Raw genomic sequence first — 20,813 nt, forward strand, 5'->3', positions numbered from 1 at the left:
GGTCAAAACACAAGGGCTATATACTACAGTCAATATTAACAGAAGCCCTGTACAAGTAATTTGCCACACTTATTTCAAAGTCTTTAGAGAGAGGTTACAAAAGACAAACTTTTCTGATCATAGATGCAGTTACTCAGGTAATAGATACAGCGCCATGAACAAAACAGCATCTGCCTCAAATGCCAAGAGTCAGTAACGCCTGAGCCTCACAGTTTAGCAGGTAAGCCAGTGAGGTCCTACGGTATTTTAAATTAAGGTGCTTTAACCAAAGCACCAGGACCACTGACATGGTCTACTGAAGTGTTCAGACCCCTGCCAAGAGGCTACTGCAGGCCTTCCTTCAACCCCAAGATGAACTCATTTAGGGAGCTCAAAAATCAATTTATGTAAAAAAATGCAACCTTTTCACTCACATTCCTTACTTGAAACATTTTGCTCTACCAGGATATGATAAATGAGGTAGGAGTTGCTTGGTGCATTAATGAGCTGCACCTTGCCAGAGTTTCCCAGTAAAACCACTTTTTTTCTTAGGTGCTTCATGCACTTTTATATTTCCACTCCTTCATATTTAACGAAGAATATGCAGATCATTTACTTTGATGCATTTGCTCTCTTGGTTACCATGGAAAACATTCTCTAACAAAACACTACTGGATACAGAAATAAGATTTCATAACGCAAGCTGAGAATATAGGTAAAGTAAATTGAAGGAAAGATGATGGAAATCTGTCAAAGCTTAAGTAAAGGGAGATTATATGTTTGAACTCAAGAACAATGAAGAAATGTGAAGACTACTGCCACAATACCCACAATCTAAATTAAGTCAAGACTTCACATACACTGACTTAAAGAATAAATATATATATTTGCTGATTATGATGTCTGAGAGGCAGGACAGAAAGCAAGTAATAGCACCACTCTTTCAACTCCATACAAGGTTCTCAGGGCTACTGCATCTTTTTCAGCTGTATTACATTAATCAATCCAAATTAAGCTTTATTTTTACTACTTTTTGCATATACATATCGATTTGTTAAGTTCATTAATTGTATAAAAATGCAAACACAGAAATCCTAAGTGTACAGAAATGCAGAAAACCACACTTGCAATACCATGGAAGATGATTACCTGACATATAGGGATCTCTTCTGGCTGGTTCGCAAAGATCCTGATCCTGAACTAATGCTACTGTTCATCATCTGTTCCCGCAAATCATGTATTTTAGCTTCAAAACGACTGTATTCTGTAAGAAAGGGACAGCAATTAAAGTCCTCTGAACTTCAGCAATTAAATTGCTTACAAGAATGCTGAAAATCTCAGAGAAAATATATTTGTTACAGCTTTTATAATACAAGAAAAACCCAACATTTTAATTAAGCACCACGTTTTGTAAACACAGGCTAAGCCAAGTTTAATCTTTATCAATATTAACTGAAATAATATTTGTAATAACTGTGATTAAGCAAAGCAAATAAACAAAAGCAAATATCCATTACACTTTAAAATGTCATTGTTTTAATCTATAGCTCACTGCAACTGTTTTTTCCTTAATTAAAACAAGTCTTTCTACTAACAACTACAATTTTACTAGTAATAAAAAGACTGATAGAGATAAGATTCAACCATGTCAAAAAGAAAACTTCAAAACATACATCTGAAACACGTTTCTAAGAAGAATGATATATTTTAAATCAGGAATGAAAACTGTCTCAAAAACTACTTAGCAGATATTTTAACGTTACTGGATCGATTTAGATAAAGAATTTAGCACTAGAAAGTGGGAAATATGCAAAACATTTTCTGAATAAGACGATGTTCCCAAGTAAGCTCAGCATAGGAAAAAAGAAGTCCAAAATTTTGGCATGAATCTCGATCCACTTGTAAATGGTATTCATTAGAGATTCAAACTCCCCCTATAGAATTATGTGCAATGCTAATCCTGGAAAAACGGATTGTGTCCTTAAGCAGCACTGTGTACTAAGAAAACTAAGCTAAATGCATTTGATTTTAGCTACAAAGGCAGGCAGTGAAATAGTAATAGCTTCTTCAGAACAAGCATTTCCTGAAGCAAGGTACTTACATGCTGTCAGCATAAAATACGAACTCAAAACAAGTTTTTCCTTCAGTTGAAGGACTTCAGTTCGACTTCAGGATCAACAGATCCACTCGGAAAACCTTGCTAGTTAAAGAAACCGTTCTGCAGCCACCACCTTCTCCAGGAGACCACGTGATGCCAGATTAGAACAAGTCAACACTGGGATAGCCAGGGTGTGTGCAGTGAGCAGCTGCTGAACTGGGTAATGTGGTGCTCTCCCTGGCTGCACCCTGACCCCCTGCGGGCACCACATTTACTCAGGAAACATAAGATTGATAACAAGGGCTCTAAAATGCAAAAATCTTCAGGAAATCTCTAAACTAAGGTTCCTTCAGCAGTCATCTAAATACCATGAACAATTTAGCATACCACATTCTGCAGCACTTTTGCCCCACACACAAGGCTTACAGACTAACCGAAGGAGCAAAAAATAATTATTAAGTTAGAGATGAATATTCTGTAAACCAATTTGTTGTTTATCACTTCATTCGTAACACTCCAGTAATAGCAACTATGTTTAACCCTACCCAGATTATGAAAATATAAACAGTCTCTTAAATAATCATGACTCTTGTCTTAAAACCAAAAGTTAGTGGTTAAGAAAACATCTTAATTTTTAAAACATCATCAAGTACCTTTTTACAACTACAGTGCAGGCTGAATAATTTACCAGCACTAAATCAGACTAATGAGGTTATTTTACAAGAAAAACAAAACCCCCATTTCCACTACAACCAGTGCTATAAACTAATAGCAAAAGAATTTTAGACATCAGGCAACCAACCTAAGAGGATCGAGAGGAAACAACGTTTTTTGGAAAGTAATATCCCTCAGGAGGAAGGCCCAGATGCAGAGAGAATAAGTCCACTCCTGCTGTGCTACTGCTGCACTGCATGGCCTTCGGTAAGTCACCTCAATTCATTCATTTATACCTCAGAAGTAAGATCTTTTAAGCCTCTCACCAGTTTCTTGGGCATTTCACAAAATTAAGGCTCTAAACTTCAAACATACAAGAATGATAGCTGAGATTTCTGACATAACAGATCTTGGTGTACCCTGTGTGAAAGCAAAGCAAGCATGGAAAAGACCAGATAACCCATCCCTTTTCCTGCGCTAAAGCCTGGTCTGTACACAAAGTATCTGTGGGGCTCTGCAGTAGTTGATGAAAAAGTCTACAAATATCTGTTAAGAAAGTATCATGTGTCATCTGGTGGAAGAATCAAACTATGTGGCATGGAGGGGAAGCTCTTCCTTACTATCACTTCACTCTACCCTTCATTTCCATCTTCAGGTTGCTGGTCTTGAAGTTTTCTGATGAGAAAAATTACATTACTCCAGAACTGTTGGAAAGCAAGTGAAGAGTAAGTGACAGGGACATCTGTAGGAGTAAGAAGGAGAATAATTTCTACATAGAGGCTCCTGCCATACCAATATAAAGCAAAAAAAGGAAACTAATGGGCTGGGACTGAGAAAGCTCTGTTCAAAAATAAGGTGTCATATTTAGGAAAAGCTTAAACACTCTGTGCAGATGGAATCTGATGAGTTCCTCTGATGTGGAGCAAGCTAAAAGATTGAGTTATATTCCTCTTGCAGAAGGTTTTGTAAAGAACAGGATGGATAGAAATAGCAAAATTATTGATTTGGAGCTGAAAAGTAGACAGGATCTTGTTCTTTTAAATAAGAAATCAGGTACACTAGAACTGAAACTGAATCTGGAGATAGAAAATAACACAACAGGAGGACTCCTGATAGCATCAGTAAAGCAGTATAAATTTGGTGCCCCAAGGATCAACACCCATCCCCCTCTGGACTGATGAGGCTTGATTCAACTTTTGTCATTATACAGCGAAGTGTGAACTCTGCTGATCTGCCTAGGAGTGGTTACTTTTCTATCTCTACGATTCAGAAAAGTTGGATATCAACTGTCCTTAGCTCCTTCAATCTCTTACTAAACTGAAGAATGCTGATGCCATCTGGTAGTTTATGAAACGTAGAAAAGTAGTTGCAGGACAACAGTCAGAAGACTGTCCATTCCTCCCTTCAGCTTATGAGCTCTACAAAAGGTGAGCATCAAAAGCCAACAGCTGTTACCAAGACTAGAGACTCGTATCCAAGATGTAGATCAAATCTGGTCCATACAAAACGCAGTTTTATTTGATTAGAGAGGAAGCACCAAAAAGTTACCTACACACCTCTGGTTTTAATCAATCACTGCAGTAATACTTCAGTACATATTGAAAGAAGGGGGGGGGGGGAGGGGGAAAGAGGGAAAAAAAGGAATGGCAGCAAACTTCCCAGAGGAAGTGGTCACAGCACTGAGCTTGACCAAGTTCAAGAAGCATCTGGACAATGCACTCAAGTCCCATGCTCTGACTTGGCTGGCCCTGTGTGGAGCCAGGAGTTGGACTTGATGATCCTTGTGTCCCTTCCAACTCAGGATATTCCATGATTCTCTAAAACAACTTACAGAGAAATAGCATCACATTTACACTGACGAAAGACTTCCCGACCAGACATACATGAGTTTGTAAGAAACCCCTTTGCTAAAATAACACAAAAGCAGAAGCACTGAGAAGCAAGTCCTTCGGGAGGAGAGCTCAGCAAGCACAGCGATGTCCTTCCCTTCAAGCACCTTCTCATCCTCCAGTTTTTTCCACATATACAGAATTTCATTGTATATTTAAATGACCTTTTCCAATTCAGTTTATCATCACTAAATTCTCCCAAATGCTAAAGAAGTGTTTTCTTCACAATTCCAGCTTTTTTTTACAGGGGACTAATGCATAATATTATGTATAGAGTGCATGACAAAAACAATCTTGCTTTTCCCCATGGTTCACAGTGAACAGCACTTCCACATGGCTAAGTGTGACAGAGGATGCAATGCAAAAGTTTAAAGAACTTTAATTCTGCCACTTCAACATTCCAGAGATTTGGATCTGTAACAAGCACAGTGACCAAGATGAAAAGGACACTTTGCTTTCTTGGGTGAGAAGAATTAAGAACTTGGCTGAGAAGGAATATGATTGATCTCTGGACAAATGTGATCAGGGCAAGCAAACAGAAAGGACATAAGCTATTTAAATGAAAAGGCAAAACTGACTTTAACCCAAATGGAGCAGGCTGGTCATAGAACTGTACCCACAAGCATGCCTCCAATTCCTACAGCCATCAAAATAGTAAAATACTACTTCAGAAGCTCAGTAAGAACTATGGTAACAGAAGAACAGCCTCTCCCTCTGCCACCTGCCCTCCATCCCCATGAAACTGAAAACCAAAACCAAACCACACAACCCAAAACCTCCATCTTTTCAGGTAGGAATTTGACCAGGATCTGAAAACTGATGTATATGCAACAGCAGCGAATGGGACTTAGCTCAGGATCTCCTCTCATGTTCTGAATTTCAGGAAAGCTGCTGATGCTATGCATCAAATTAAGGGTAACAGGCAGCAAGATTAACATGAAATGCAGTCAAATGAGAACATATGAATAATGGTATCTTTTCTAGGATAGAATTTTCTTAAAGTTTCCAGTAAGTTTAGAGTCGAAGGGACTAGTACCTTGCATAACACAGAGCTTGACAAAGTGAAGCATCTGCTGCTGCAGTTCATGGCATTTATCCAACAGTGCCCCACTGCCACCAAAGGAAAAAAAAAAAACCCAAAGCCTACTCTGGGTTACACATAATCAGTTGTTAAGAACATTGGATGGATACATCTGGGCTCAAGTTTAAACTTCAAAATTATACTGGATAAGCAGATGGTGTAAAACTAGAATAAATCTGCTCTATTTTGTATCTGCATGGATTGTACAGTAATGAAGAGAAAGGGGGGGGGGCTGAACAGGGGAGGAAAGATGGGAAATACTGAACAATTCCTCTGCTCCTGAGTTCCTAAACTGCTTTTATCTAGAAAAATTTACAGCTTTCAATGTAAATCTTTGTTTTAACAGAAATCAGTACAGTGATAAACACAGATACATCTTGAGAAATCCATAGGGGCAGGGGAAGAGAAAAAATGCCATAATGAAAATTACATTGGCCTGGAACACACATTCTAACGAAAGAACAGGAGACTATGACAAGGGATAGAAAATTCAGAAAACTGCACAGAAGGCAAAGCAACTCATGGAAGTACGGGTGTGTGCACAGGGAACAGATGGCAGCACAGCACTGAGAAGCAGAGATTCTTGCATATATTGAACCCACGAAGAGCTGACAAAGTTCAGTCTAGTTAAAAAAAAGTATACCCCTTTCTTCCCTCTTCCCGTGTGTCTGTGGAAAGCCCTCCTTAGAAGAAGGACCCATTGGATCTGTCAAAAGTGGACTCTCACACCGACAATCTTATAAAACTACTGATTTGTGTTCTTTTCCCCGCTCTCAGGATGCTCAATTTTCCTTCTTATGGGGCCTCCAAACAACCTGAGAAACGGAGCCTGGTACTAAGTTTGGATGGCCACTATCACACTGATCTTGTACTGAACATCCATTCATTTTCAGTTTTAAGTCTGAGAGGCAGGACTGCCACAGCTGAACTTGCACTCATGAGTTCTGGGCAGGTACTACTACCACCATCCCTTGGTTATCCATACTGGTAGTTGATAAATGCACAGGTACCACTTATGTTACAGGCTGTAGTATAAACTTTAGTTGGCAGAGGAGGCTGTGGAGTACAGAGCATGGTTACTTCAACTGCTCAAAAGCACTAGCAAAGAGGGTACCTATTAAAGTGTACAGACCACAACAAAAACATCATAAATAATTTTTGAGGAGATATTACGTCGCTTCAGTGCTTCTTGTTTTACCTTAACATGACCTGAGAGAGACCACAATGCATTTCACATGCTATCGGTGGCTTTCATGCACTCCAGTGTGTAATGAGCTTTTGCCTCATTAATCACTTGAAAGACTAGGCCACGGAATTTCAAAACAGATTAGAAAAATTGCTTTTGTGTTCAGCTAAGAACATGTCCTGCAGAGCCTGCACAGCTCTGAAAGAGACTGGGCCCAGGCACTGCCAAACTCATTTCGCCAGAGATGTTGATGAAGGTTTCCCGTGCATTCCCAGCTTGTAAAAGGCTGAACTGTTCTTAAAGAGGAAAACAATTTTATTTATTATATTAAAGAGCAGGAGTGAGGTTTTAAAGGATTAAAGCATCTGTAAGCTGCCTTATGCCATCTATCAGGACTATATATAGCAGAACCCTTCTTCTAATCTTAATAGTCCCGATTTTAAAGATACTTAATTGACTAATCTGGATTACTTGCAAATGAGTAGCTCCAGGTATAAAACAAGCAGCAAGAGAAGTTTAGAAGGCTAGAGACTACATATCCCAAAACAGGATACACTTTTTAAAGTTGTTTTTTCAGAAGACTTTTTCATTTTATGAAATTGGGATGTACTGATTTTTTAAAACTGTCTTTGGTTTGGTTAAGACAATCCCGGTTCTCAGCCAGAAAGCAAGAGAAGCTCTTTCTCTTGATACAAAACAAATAGTGAAAACCAACTGTTGCAAAATCATTATTGGCTTTCTGCTGCCCCAATCAGACTTCTACAAACACAAGTTTTACCGTATATTTCAAGCCAAATGCTCAGAAAATAACCTTAGGTTATAGACATGAAAGCAGTACCATTTCACAGAGCTTAGTTATTCTGTTTTAAATTCCACTAGAAAACAGTTCATCAGTGATGTGTCACAAACAGAAAAACTGGCCAAATTCTGGCCATTGAAAGGCAAGCTCTAACAAAGGTGCTTTTTTTCTCCTCCCCCCCCCCCTTTCACTCATTTGTTTTAAAGAGAAGAGAGAATGAAAAATACAAAGGATCTTGTTTTCAGTAGATGAATACATTCCTTTAAAACAAAAAAATCACCTGTGAAAATTCACCTAAAAACCTGTCTAACAAAGTATGAGGTGTTTTTATTGAATTATATAAATATTTAATACACTTTGCAACGGAGTATCACTTGCTTCCTTCAATAAAGCTGAAAGAGAAACGTGATAACTATGTATATGAACAATCTAAATTCAGAAACAGAAGTTTCAAAAAAAGACCTTAAAACCTTCTCTTGAGGCTTTGGCTCCACTTCTAATCTTACACCGATCCACCCAATCACCCAAGAACAAGGAGCTGCTCTGATCATTTAAACATCTTACTCCTCTTCCAGAAAACAAGTTCATACAGGGATGGACTAGATCAGCTGGATAACAGAGAAGACCAATGTAGATTCTAAATTCTAAATAACGGGCAGCTGATAACTCACATAGGAAAAAAGACTGCTGCGCTAGTTAATAATATTTTTGGGGGTATCAGGTGGATCCTTGAGGGAAAAAATGTTTAATCAACAAAATTACTTTCCATCCAATTTCAACCTAATATATTTTTGTGTTTTCCATCTATTCATTTGGCTACTTGTCTTATTTTTTAATACTTACGTGTACTCAAGCTACAATACAGTTATGGCACCTCGTACCTTTCCAGGGCAAAATTTCACCTTCAGAAATTCTGCGTTTTGAGGTAACATTATGTCATCCTCAATGCAGATAAGAATGTTTCAGATGACCTTTTAATTTGAACAGATACAACGTCAATGTGAAATGAGGGGGGAGTCCTCCAATGGCTTTCCACCTCTGGACAGTCCTATACTTCCCCCTTGCTGCTCCTCTCCTCACTACATTCCCTTCAAGCACCAAGACACTCATGCTCCTGTATCTCTGTTATGTAGCAGAGATATAATTCTGACCAACTGTGAATCCCCACTCCCCAGAGATAACACATCTCTCTCTTGCTATTCCATGGAAGAAGTGGAAGTTCCTTGCCACTCTCCATCTGTTGAAAACCTAAGGAAAGGGGATGGCAGTATGGCAGCGAGGTGTCTCTGCAGAATCAGGGAGCAACAGGAAAATTGAATGCCTCAGAAACCTCTACAAATGAAAAAGACACATCAAAATGCTTTTGTGTACTGGAGAAACATCTCTTTCTTTGACCCTGCTGCAGGTCATGGTACTTCATTTCCAGTGGAATTCACAGTAAAGCAAATCAATGTCTCAAAAACTTGTGATACAAAAAGGCTTCTAAACAAGGAGGAAAACACAAATGACACCCTGACTTCTCCACCACACTTCTACAGGGTAATTCCCCTTTCCCAAACTTGTGCTCTCCTCCTACAGACCTCTCCTCCGCAGCATCCAGGTCCAGCAGGTCAGAGCCCAGTGAACTTTTCAACTAGGGAGATCTGTACACACACATCTGTGTACATATCACTGAAGAATGCAGAAATAGAAACCAACAGGTGACTCAGCAAACTACAACTTCAGCTCCTAGATAAGCTGCAAGACAAAAGCATGGAATCTACAAGAAAAATGCAGAAGCCAACTGACTACAATTGTGGTAGTACAGGAGTGGTGCCTAATGTGCAAGTCACTTTTGCTGAGAGAATACCTTCACAGTCCCTATTTGGCTTTTCACTGTCCCAAAGAGTGCTGCCAAGTTGCTGAAATCTGATTCAGTATAGCAGGAAAATCTTGTCAGGCATCCCTCAAATTTATTGAGCATTACTGGAAACTAAACCAATGCCCAGAAGGATATTTTTAGGAATGAGATTGCATCTGTTTTCATCCGATTTTATAACCAAGGAACATTTTTGAGATTTAAGGGAAAGTGTCAGCAGTGTTGTAATTTGAGCCTGGATACAGGAAAAGCAGCATCATTCAGCCATATTAGCCTCCCCCAAAAGTCCAGTAACTATTGCCTGATAAACCGTGCTGTCTAATTGGATTTGAAGTTTCAGACACAGAAAACTCAACCCTTTCATTATGGAGGTTTTTCCAAAGACTAATTTTTCTTTCTACAGCCTACTGAGGCTTTTCTGTTTGAAAGAATCTTCTTTTCCCAGAAATCTGAGGAGAAAGACAAATGGGGAACTTCTAATAGAATACAGTAGGATGTAAAAAACATAAATTAGCATTCCCCATCACACCTATGAACATACAAACTGTCATATACAATTACAGGGAGTGAAGTGAGTTGGTCCCTAGTGTCTTCCAAATGCTCCTATCATATTGAATCTACTTACCCAGTCATAATGAGCCCTGATGGCTGTCTAGAATCTCCTTGATCTGTCCTAGCTGTCAGCATCTTTTACAAAATCCTGCTGGATTTATAAATATTATATATGTGCAATACAAGCAGTTATAACTGATGTTCCTCATCTCTACAAAAAGATCTGAGAAACATCGATGATGAACAATATTTTTTATGAACTAAATTTATAATTTGTTAACTTTTTTGGAATGGCATAAACAAAAACTAGAGTTAATTATATATACATATATAAAATTTTCCAACTTAAGTGAATCAAGGTGAAAAGACGACCATCTGCAGGTATAATTTAGGAAATGTGAAGATGATCAAAGAACATACTCACATGGGTGATGTTTTCTATTTAGAAAGTCAAATCTCAGACAGACTGCTTTCCCACAATAACCAAACAAACAGTAATCTCTGAGGAAACGTTCTCTTTACTGATCTCTAAGATATGAACGGTGAGTATCTGATCCAACTTACCTTCCACACCAGACCTGAAAGAAGCTATCAGCTGTAGTTCCAGTCAACCTCTTTTTATGAGGAGTAAGAAAAAGACAAGCACAAATGTCCAGGTCAGACATTAGTAACTGGAGGTATCTGAGGTAGGTTGACCATGACTTGGTTCATACTTTGCTTACAATCTCTATGTCCTAGTGACAGTGCTCCTTCATGGCATACTTCAGAACAGTACAGTAAGCCCTAACATGCTTCCAACGTGTTTGCTCCAAATGGAGATTTTAAGCACTATTTCAGAAAGTAAGGTGGTTGTGCAGGCCAAGTATCTTAAAAAGAACAAAATCCTTTTTTGAATAAAGTGTCAGATATGTGCCCATAATGAGGATAATTCAAGTAACATCTCCCACATGCGTTCTCTCAAATGGGCCCTGTAACTCTTTGAGAACTACACTCTCAATACAACCCAGCTGCATGCAGTCTCATTCCCAATGCTTCCACAGTCATGAAGTAATGAGTACAGCTCTAGGTTTGAAGTCTACAAGTGACAGTTGTTGAGAAATTTGTAAGAGGCAGCAGCATATGTTGCTCTGGGCAAATCTCTGGGCAGTGACTCAAAATCCTATCCATCAGTCAGGCACCTCCATACATGTTTCAAGAAAATCAGTTATCTACTTGAACAAGTGGTAGAGAAGAAAGGCGTTACTTCCAACGCAGAAAGAGCAGGAACCATCCAAACTGCTCAGTTCTCTTATTTTAAAAGGAAAAGAGAGCTCTGACTTGCAAAGTATGAGGCAATTCTTTCCTTTTTAGAGCCTGAATCCCAGAAGGAGAAGACTGAAAAGCTGCTGCTTCTGCATGAAGTCTGGATACATTTTTTGACACCACCCAACACTTGTGTCCTGGGATATATTCTCCCAGAGAAACATTTGTTCTGCTACTAGGAGCCACATCTCAACATATCTTCCTGTCAGAAGAAACAGTGACCAAAACCACCTGTTTGAACAAAAAAGTGGCTGGATACTAAAAAGGACAACTCACAATCAAATAAATGTTGTATTTCTTACTAAGGTGAGAGATCTTGATGCAAGGAGCAAGGTGATCCATCTATTACAGCACTGAACTAGCACTGCTTAGCTACGCAGCTAAGCTTTTTCTAAAAGAAAGCCTCAGATTGAACACTCCTAAAAAATGAATCTTGGAACACAGCAATCTACAGATTCAACATGTGAACAGGATGCACAGCCTCTCAAGACAAAACAGGCATTGACAACATGTGCAGGCTGCAGGGATTTGGCCATGAACTAGACACAAACAAATCCTTTAGCTTTATTACTATTAGAGTTCCTGGGTCAGTGGAGATACATGAGGTTGATGCAGGTGGAGGGGAATATAGAATCATAGAATGGTTTTGGTTGGAAAAGACCTTCAAGATCATTGAGTCCAACCATATCTCCAGCCCTACTAGGTCCAACACTAGACCATGTCACCAAGTACATCATCTACTCTTCTTACAAGTACCTCCACTGAAGGTGACTCAACCACCTCCCAAGGCAGCCTGTTCCAATATCTAACAACCCTGTCAGTAAAGAAATCTTTCCTAATATCCAACCTAAAATTCCCCTGACACTATTTCAGACCATTTCACATTCTGTCACTCAAGGTAAGCATGTCATTCTAGACCACTGGATTTTTAAAGTCTTAAATAGACTCAAATGTGCTGTAGAAATACAAGAGGACAAATAGGTGTATTGTGATGAGGCGGAATTATTTGGGTTCTGCAGAACACCCAAGGATGGTTTATAAGCATCAGCTGCACTCTCATCTGCACCTGAAGAAACTGCTGGATAAACAGAAATACCAGCTCAGTATAAAACAGAATCAAAACGTGATGGCACACTTAGGTCATCTGAATCAACACAAGAGAGAAGGAATTAGTCATTTATTCTTCCACCACTAAGGAAAATAAAACCACCATATTAAAGGGTGACAACAACTGTGAAATGCATAAGCAACGTGGTGTTTCTACCAAGTTCTGAATGTGTAAGGCACCTCTTACCTTCTGGACGGTACTGAGCTACGATAGTTACTGCTTGGCCTGCATTCTTCAGAGCAGCTGCTGCCTGTTCATGGGTTGCTGCTTTTAGATCTACCCCATTTACCTACAAGAAATACAAAAAAAGCTCTTGATCATCACAGAGCAGTTCCTGTACCGTGTGAGATGTCCCTGAGTCCAACATTACAAACTAATACAAAGATCCTTACTGGAACCTGAAGTCAATAAATCCTCTCTTACATACACCCCCCTGTTACAAAATACTGTAATCATTGTAATTTATCACTTAATGAGTTTGTATTCACTGGGTCCCATTTTCACTTGTTTCAGACCTTTTTCATTCTTTTTAAGGAGACACAGAGTACCTTATTTCCTGCAATGGTTCACCTCACCTTTCCACACCAGGGCTTCAGGGACCTCCTTAGCCAAAGCTTGCCTGCACACCATTATCTTTAGAGCCCAGTGCCAGACCACACTCTCCATGACACTGCCTAGCCTGGTTTTATGTGCAGAATTAACATATTGTCAGGAAAACATGGAAGCAGAGAAGTGCTTGACATTTTAAACCAAAAGTATTTTCCATAGTTCAAACTAAAATATGGGTGCATTTAAATTAGCATTTTAATAACACCAGAGCCAAAATTACTTTTTTCCTCTTAAATGACTATCAAATTACTATGTAATTGTCCCAAGAAAAAATCCTCAATAAATGAAGTCATTTCACAAACACACAGAAAATCTTTCTGACCTTCAGTACTACTATAAAATGCCTTCAGACAGGTATGAGATGAATCTGTTTAAGACTAATGGGAAGTTTAGTAGTTACTCCAGGAAATAAAGCAGCCACTACTTTCAGACACTACTGCCAAGTGCCTCCATCCCATTAGAAGGGTTATTTCTGAAGACTGCATCCTTTCATAGACACACATACCTCATACCTCTCAGCTGCCAGACTAAGATATGTTAATATCTCACTGAAAAAAATACCTCTGAGACTCTGAGAAAAGATATTTTAATCAGGTTACAGGTAGACTGAAGTTCTGGAAGATACTTCAGAAGTATATTGGAATCTGTTCCACTAACTCAAATTTTTACTCAGTTAATGACATTCTTTGCCTATAAATCATATTAAGTGGCATTAATATCCAGGAAGGGAAAATCATTTGTTGTTATTTAAATAAAAGAAGCAAGGACTCCTACAGAAATTATACGGTCTCCTTTCCGAAGCTCTCCACTCAGGTCAGCTGGCCCTCCTGCAAGTATGAAAGAGATGAAAATTCCTTCTCCATCTTCTCCTCCAACAATGTTAAAACCAAGACCTGTTGATCCTCGATGCAGTACAACCTTTCTAGGCTCCCTGGAAGAAAGAAATATGAAATCTTGGTCACATGTCCCTTCTCTGAACCCTCTCCAACAGTTCCACATCTTTCTTGCATTGGGAGCCCCAGATCTGGACACAGGACTCCAGATGGGGCCTCACGAGGGCAGAGTAGAGGGACAACCACCTCCCTGTCCCTGTTGGCCACCCCTCTTCTGACTGAAATGTAAAGAACAAATTGTAATAGAAAAACCAATAGTGGAAAAAAAAAGTATGTTCTTACTGCTTCAATTTTAGCTGGTCAAGCAACAAATGTAGCAAAACACAATTTAAAAAGTAAGCATGCATAAGCTCTTAAAAAAATGTAAAAATCAGGATTTATGGTAGTCTCAAATACATCTGGAATTTATTTACAGCAACTTCAATTGAAACAGTTAAACCTAAACCAAATTGCTGCATCCTTTTTAGAGCATTTTCTCCCAGCTTGAAAGAGAAGAGAAAATACTGATCATGTGAAGGTAAGACCAGTCAATTTCTAAGGCAGAACACTCCTTCCAAAAATCTACTAATCTGCCACAAGGAAAGCATACGTTATTTCAGAAACAGACATTTCTTATAAAGCAGAACAACTGTGCACTGCATTTGAAAAATCACTAGAGAGCACTAAAGAACAATTAATGGACGTTTTGAAGTATTTGGAGACAATTATTCATTTATAGGACAAAGTAAGATGCTGCATTTTTCCAAAACAAGAAACATCTAGTCCAATGATTTAAAATCACTTAATTTCACCCCCCATCAACTATCATATTCATCCTTTCAGAGTATCACCACTGCATAGAAATAAATGATACTGAAAACCTATGCACATTGCTGTCGCTCACACTAACACATTAAGAAAATTGCTGCACTCAGAACATAAATACACAATAGCTTTTAAAATATTACCCATCTTTCTAAACCTCTTTTGGGGATGGAAAATGGGAAGGTAATTTAAAGAAAATCACCTAAAGCCTTTTCTGAATAGCTCTTGCGTTTCAGAAGAAAATCAAAATCCTCCCTTTATAGTAATTTTAAAGGAAAGCTATAAAATTAAGTTCAGCAATGTCATCTGCAGGACAGAATCACTTTGGCTTCTATGCCCACTCTAACTCTGAAGACATATCTGAGGCTCTCCGACTTTCCAGTATGGTAAAATAAACCCTCCAACTCATTATACCACTTCTGTTTCAATCCTGGGTGGACCCTGCCTCAAACACAGAGTGGTATTACCCATATTGGATGATGCTCGGACACAGAATTCAGCAACAACGTGCTGAAAAGGCAGGATGACATCCCTGTACTTGCAGGACAGAAGGGCAACAAAATGACCAGAGCCTCCCTTTATCAGCGGTGACGAACAAAAGATTAATACAATCTACTGAATCAGTGAAGGAATGAATTGTCTGTTAATGAGAAAGGATTAAGAGCTCTCTAGCCCTTCTGGATTTACTAATCCATCAAAACCAACCCTTGTTTGAAAAAAAATGAAAAAAGATTGCTGGGTTTAAAATAAGAAATAATCTTTAGTCTCCTCATACTGCCATCCTAAAATGCTCCATCAACTCTTGGAACACTTTGGCAGGGCACTCTGATTTTAATACTACTCCTGGACTGGTAAATCACATGCCTATGTATATATAAATATGTGTATGTATATATGTACAAAAATACAGTTTTCTCAAACCAATGTTTGCAAGCGCTAAGAAACTAAAGATTTGCTTTTATGTCTTGAAATAAATATGGCAATCACTAGTACTTTACCCACAAACACATCATAAGGGTTTCCTTGCTTAAGTAATTTGCCATGTAGCTTTAGTTATTCATTACCTGGTAATCTCATCATCTCCAAGCATTCCCTTGGGCACTGGTGAGTATCGGCCTGGTGATGCTGGAGGCAGGGACTGTCCCAGGTAGGCAGATTGGGTGATATGGTTATCCACTGGCTGAGAATAAGCTTCAGAAGGGGATGGGGAAGAAGGAAAAAACAAAAGGCATTAAGAAATAACAAAAAAAGCTGGAGAAACTGGAAGAAGTATTATCAGGAGCATCCTCTTCTAAAACTAAAAAATAACAATTTAAATAATACATTGTAAATATCATAGCTCTTAAAAACTGTGTCACAGCAACATGTTCCCTAATCTCTTCACACCAAGTCAGCAAGTAAACTGATGGTCTCAAAACCCACCTTTTTTTTCAGAAACAGAAGCCATGGATATGTGATGCCCATGTGGACAGTCTGGAGATTTATCTGGTTTTAAAGTTGCCTTTAGAATCAAAGAATCACCGAAGCTGGAAAACACTGCTGCAGAGTCCAACCATTACCCTAACACTGCCAAGTCCGCCACTAAACCTTCTCCCTTAGCACCCACCTCTACGTGTCTTCTGAATTCCTCCAGGGATGGGGACTCGACCACTTCATTGGGCACCCTGTTACCCAGGAGAAGAGAACCCCACCAACTACAACCTCCCTTCACATGGGTGTAGAAAGTTACAAGGTCTTCCCTCAGCCTCCTTTTCTCCAAACTAAACAACCCCGGTTCTCTCAGCCGCTCCTCTTGATCCTTCACCAGCTTCACTGTCCTTCGGGTGCCCTACAGCACCTCAGTGTTTTCCTAGTAGCAAGAGGCCCAAAACTGAACATAGAACTCAAAGTGCAGCCTCACCAGTGCTGAGTACAGCAGGACAATCCCTTCCCTAGTCCTGCTGGCCCATTACTTCTGATACAAGCCCGGATGCTGTTGGCTGCCTTGGCTACCTTGGGCACACTGCTGGCTCATTTTCAGCTGGCTGTCAGTTTTTAATTTAAATCAATTAAGAATTTCAGTTTCTTAATGTCACTATGTCAGAGCAACAGTAAAAAATACAACAGTTGAATGTTACACTGCTTCCAAACTGTCAAGCTACCTACTTCTTTCTTGTCAATGTTTTGACGTGGAGCACCCTATCACCTCCAGAACACTCCACTCTGGATACCAGGTCAGACCAGGGAGGGATGTTACATTTCTTAGATACTGAACAAAGCCATCTTTAATAGCACAAGTGCTAGCAGTGATGCTACTATGCACACAGCCAACAGCATGCATCAAGAAAAAAAAGGTATGATGATTCCACCTCCTACTCTTCAAGATAAGACCCATTAATCTGCTGAAAGGAATAAACAAGCCAGTGCAAAAATATTCCAACTGTACTGCAAAGGTCAGTGCCTTATTCACAGGTTCATTGATTAGAACTAGAAAGGAATACTAAAAGGATTTAGTCTAGACTCTTGCATAACAGGCCAGGAACCCTGTGCCTGAAATGCACATTTTACCTGAAACACAACATATGTGCTAGAAAATTATTTCAATGACAGCAGCTCTGTATGTTCTGTTCATGCACTAAATCATCTTATTTCACAAAATGAATTTATAATTGCTTTTAAGTCATCAGTGGCAGCTATAACAATGTATATTTTGCAGGAAGTAACTAGATTTTTCATTCCAAATTCTATGTTCATTGATTTAGTGCTTTTCATTTGGTTTCTAAGGTTCCTAAAGCTTTTAACTGGATCATGTTCAGAAACATAGATGCCATCTAACACTGTCACATATTTTTACTTTTTAAATTTTGTATCCTTTCACCACGTAACTAAAACTCAGCTGTAACACAACAAAACAGTTCATAACTGATAAAGGAACCGCATATCATTTGGAATTGCATTCTTCTTAAATCACAAAATGGAGGCCACTAAAGAAACTGCTTATACTAGCAATGTGCACCTCAAGGGTTAAAAGAACAGTCTCACAAAAGCAAGAGAAACAGGCATGGCAATCAACTTTTCTAGAATGTCAAGGGCTGTGGTCAAGCTTTCATTGCTCACAGTACCAATCTCCACAGCTACAACATATAACCCTGAGATATTTTTTCCACATTCATTCCCTGCTAAATGCTCTGGTCTCAGCCCCAACTCTTCTTTAACAAGATTTTTAACATTAATTTCCTCCACCAGCAGCCCAAAAGCATTCATTCACTCTTATAAATACCAAATGATGGAGGTCAACTTTCAGCCCCAGTTGCACAGAGAATTAGTTGGCAGGGTCTGTTCTCTTCTCAGCAAGTACTCCCATAAATCAGAATCCCAGAAACCTCTTGATCAAACATGTCTTGATTCAAAGACACGACCCCCAAATAAATATGAAATTATTAAATTATCTCTACAGATGCTAACTTACTTGTCCCATCTTACACATCATCAGACCACCTGACAAAACCATACTACTGTCTAGCTGGTGGTCTTACTACAGGAGTATTGAAATAAACAGATTTTGCAGCAGAAAACCTAGAAAATGAACTCTGTGAATCTAGTTTTCAAACAGTTTTCAGTATCTTTAGCATTCCATTTTAAATCACCAGAGAAAGTGAGGCAGCCTATAATTAAACTAGACGAGTTCCAGAGATAAAGTCTTAAAGACAACCTGGCTTTCCTGTAGCAAGGAAAACTGAGACTGAAGTTTCATCACAGGACCCAGCACCTTGCAGCAGAATGGTCTCTGGTTAACTGCTGACAAAAGTCTTACAGAAACAGCATAAAAACACCACTAACTTCAGAGAGGTCAACACTACAACTGCAGCTAAATGAAACACAACTCAGAGAATCTGCTCCAAAGTGCAGGCAGCACTGCAGCTCACATCACTATCCACAGCAGTGTAATTGCATTACTGCGACAGTACCAGGAACGCTACATACAAACTGGGTTACATCTGTTCCACACAACCTGAATTCAAGGTGAAGCATATGTCAGTTATGATGAGGAGAGAAAAAGAAGTCTGCCTTCCAAGCAAACAGTGGGAAAGGTTGAATTACTGGAAAACTAGATACCACAAGGAAAAATGGCTGCTCTCTGGCATTATAGAGGAGTATAAACGTGGGGATGAAACATTGAAGGCTGAAAATTAGTTTCAAGCCTTCAAGAACACCCTTTTAGTAAGACAGTAAACACATAAAAGATAATTAGCTCCAACTTGTAATTCAGTAATCCTACAAACAGATGTAAAGATGCTGTAGCAATCACCAATAAATGATGGGCTTCCAAGGTACTTTCAGTCCTTCATAGTGCTGCCTTTTTGTTGATGTGCTTTACATACTATTTCAAATTACATCCATGGATTGTTACTCTGAAAACTTCTCTTTATTCATATGAGGTAGCACCTGATCAGTGCTAAACATCACTTCTTCATATCTAACAGCAAGAAACAAAATAACCCCTAAAATACCTCTTCCCCTAGAACAATTTTATGCAACAAGATAAGCAAAACTGATCATTTGTAAAAGTCCACCTGTTTGGTCTGAGAAAGATAAAGTTCTATCATTCTCATCACTAAACATTCTCAGACACTAAACAGTAATAAAATTCCCCTTGAAGATTCAACTGTACATTAAGTTATTTTTTTCTTTATATAGTAGTTCAAACCTAAACTTTGCAAATTCAGAGGTTTGATTTCAAACAAACCTCCTGTCAAGAAGAAACTCTTATAACTCTTTTGAATACAGCATTCACTGTTTTTCCACTCCAAGTATCAACAATTATGTCATAACTGAAGTAAGATTTCAAGTTAACAGGGAATTTTGCAATACATTCACAAGACCTGCCCCTCTTCTCCCAGTCCAATCTATTCAAATACACGAGGCTCATGAAAAAGCAGGAAAACAGAAAACTAAGTCAGAACATTACTAACCTCTACCTGAAACAGTATTGCCTTTTGCTTCACAAGACACTGAACATCGACGCTGCACACTGCTGGCTACTCCTCGCAGCCTCACGGAGAATGAGGCACAAATTCCCCTTGCACTCATCAGTAAGTGATCAGAGCCACTGAGTCACAAGGACAAGGCCACTGCTCTCATGGAAACACACCAAGAGCCCCAGTGTTGCTGTCTTGTCAGTATATGACCTATAGGATGCTAGTCTGCTTAGCATATAATTTCGCTGATTTATCAACTTTCTTGTACCATATTTTCACACTGTATAGCTTGAATGTGCTTGAAACTGTTAAAATCGTAGAAATTGGGGTACATTAAAACCTTAAGGAAAAAAACAGTTAAATCTCAAAGATAAACTGAACTTACAGTTAGTGATGTCAGGAGGGGCATAACTGTCATTCATGAACATGCTGGTGGGTTTTGCAACTTTCAGATAGACGAAGTCAGACGTGTTTTTTAAGGCTGTCACTGCTTCTTCATGCGTAACTTCTTCTAAGCAAACACTGTTTACCTGAAGGTAAAAAAAATAAATCCTCAATACAGAAAAATGCAAATCTTCATTGAACACTCACTGAAAACTGTTGGAGCACTTGGGCATTGAGTCTTTATTAAGATTCATGTGCCACAGACACAACTGGTTATATGGAAGTTACGTAGGAGGTACTTTATGGTGGTGTTAATCCAATTTCAGATTTCCTGATGTGTTCAACACTGCAAATTTCATTTTTATCGTTGATTTCTTGGCAATAAAAATTTTTTTACTAATTTCTATGAAATAACACTGTTCGAGCAGGCAGCTTATCCAAGTGAATCATGCCTTTACTGGACCTAAAAGTGAAAGACTATTAAAAAAATGCAGCTCCTACTTACAGCTAAAAGTTTGTCCCCAATCTGAAGTTTGCCATCTTTATGTGCTGCCCCACCTTCAATGATTTTGGTTACATAGATGCTGTTGTCTCCAGGTATGTGCTGATTTCCTACACCACCAGCAATACTGAAACCAAGACCTGTTGAAGACAACATA

General features: G+C 38.9%; 1 protein-coding gene across 17 annotated transcripts in view; it reads right to left on the reverse strand.

The window, feature by feature from the left end:
• Window positions 1–20,813, reverse strand: part of DLG1 (discs large MAGUK scaffold protein 1) — a gene marked incomplete at its 5' end in the record, with an annotated part of 144,316 nt that overhangs the window by 24,617 nt on the left and 98,886 nt on the right. For 16 of the 17 annotated variants that reach the window (XM_084267337.1, XM_084267338.1, XM_084267350.1 and 13 more), the window contains 6 exons: window positions 1,129–1,243; window positions 12,693–12,795; window positions 13,890–14,046; window positions 15,877–16,003; window positions 20,156–20,300; window positions 20,660–20,796. In XM_084267337.1, coding sequence (XP_084123463.1) covers window positions 1,129–1,243; window positions 12,693–12,795; window positions 13,890–14,046; window positions 15,877–16,003; window positions 20,156–20,300; window positions 20,660–20,796 — 784 coding nt within the window. Of the gene's footprint in view, window positions 1–1,128; window positions 1,244–12,692; window positions 12,796–13,889; window positions 14,047–15,876; window positions 16,004–20,155; window positions 20,301–20,659; window positions 20,797–20,813 lie in introns of those variants that run through there. The other variant, XM_084267343.1, reaches the window with a different exon arrangement.

The sequence above is a fragment of the Gallinula chloropus genome (genome assembly GCF_964237585.1).
Source record: "Gallinula chloropus genome assembly, chromosome: 8".
NCBI lineage: Eukaryota > Metazoa > Chordata > Aves > Gruiformes > Rallidae > Gallinula > Gallinula chloropus.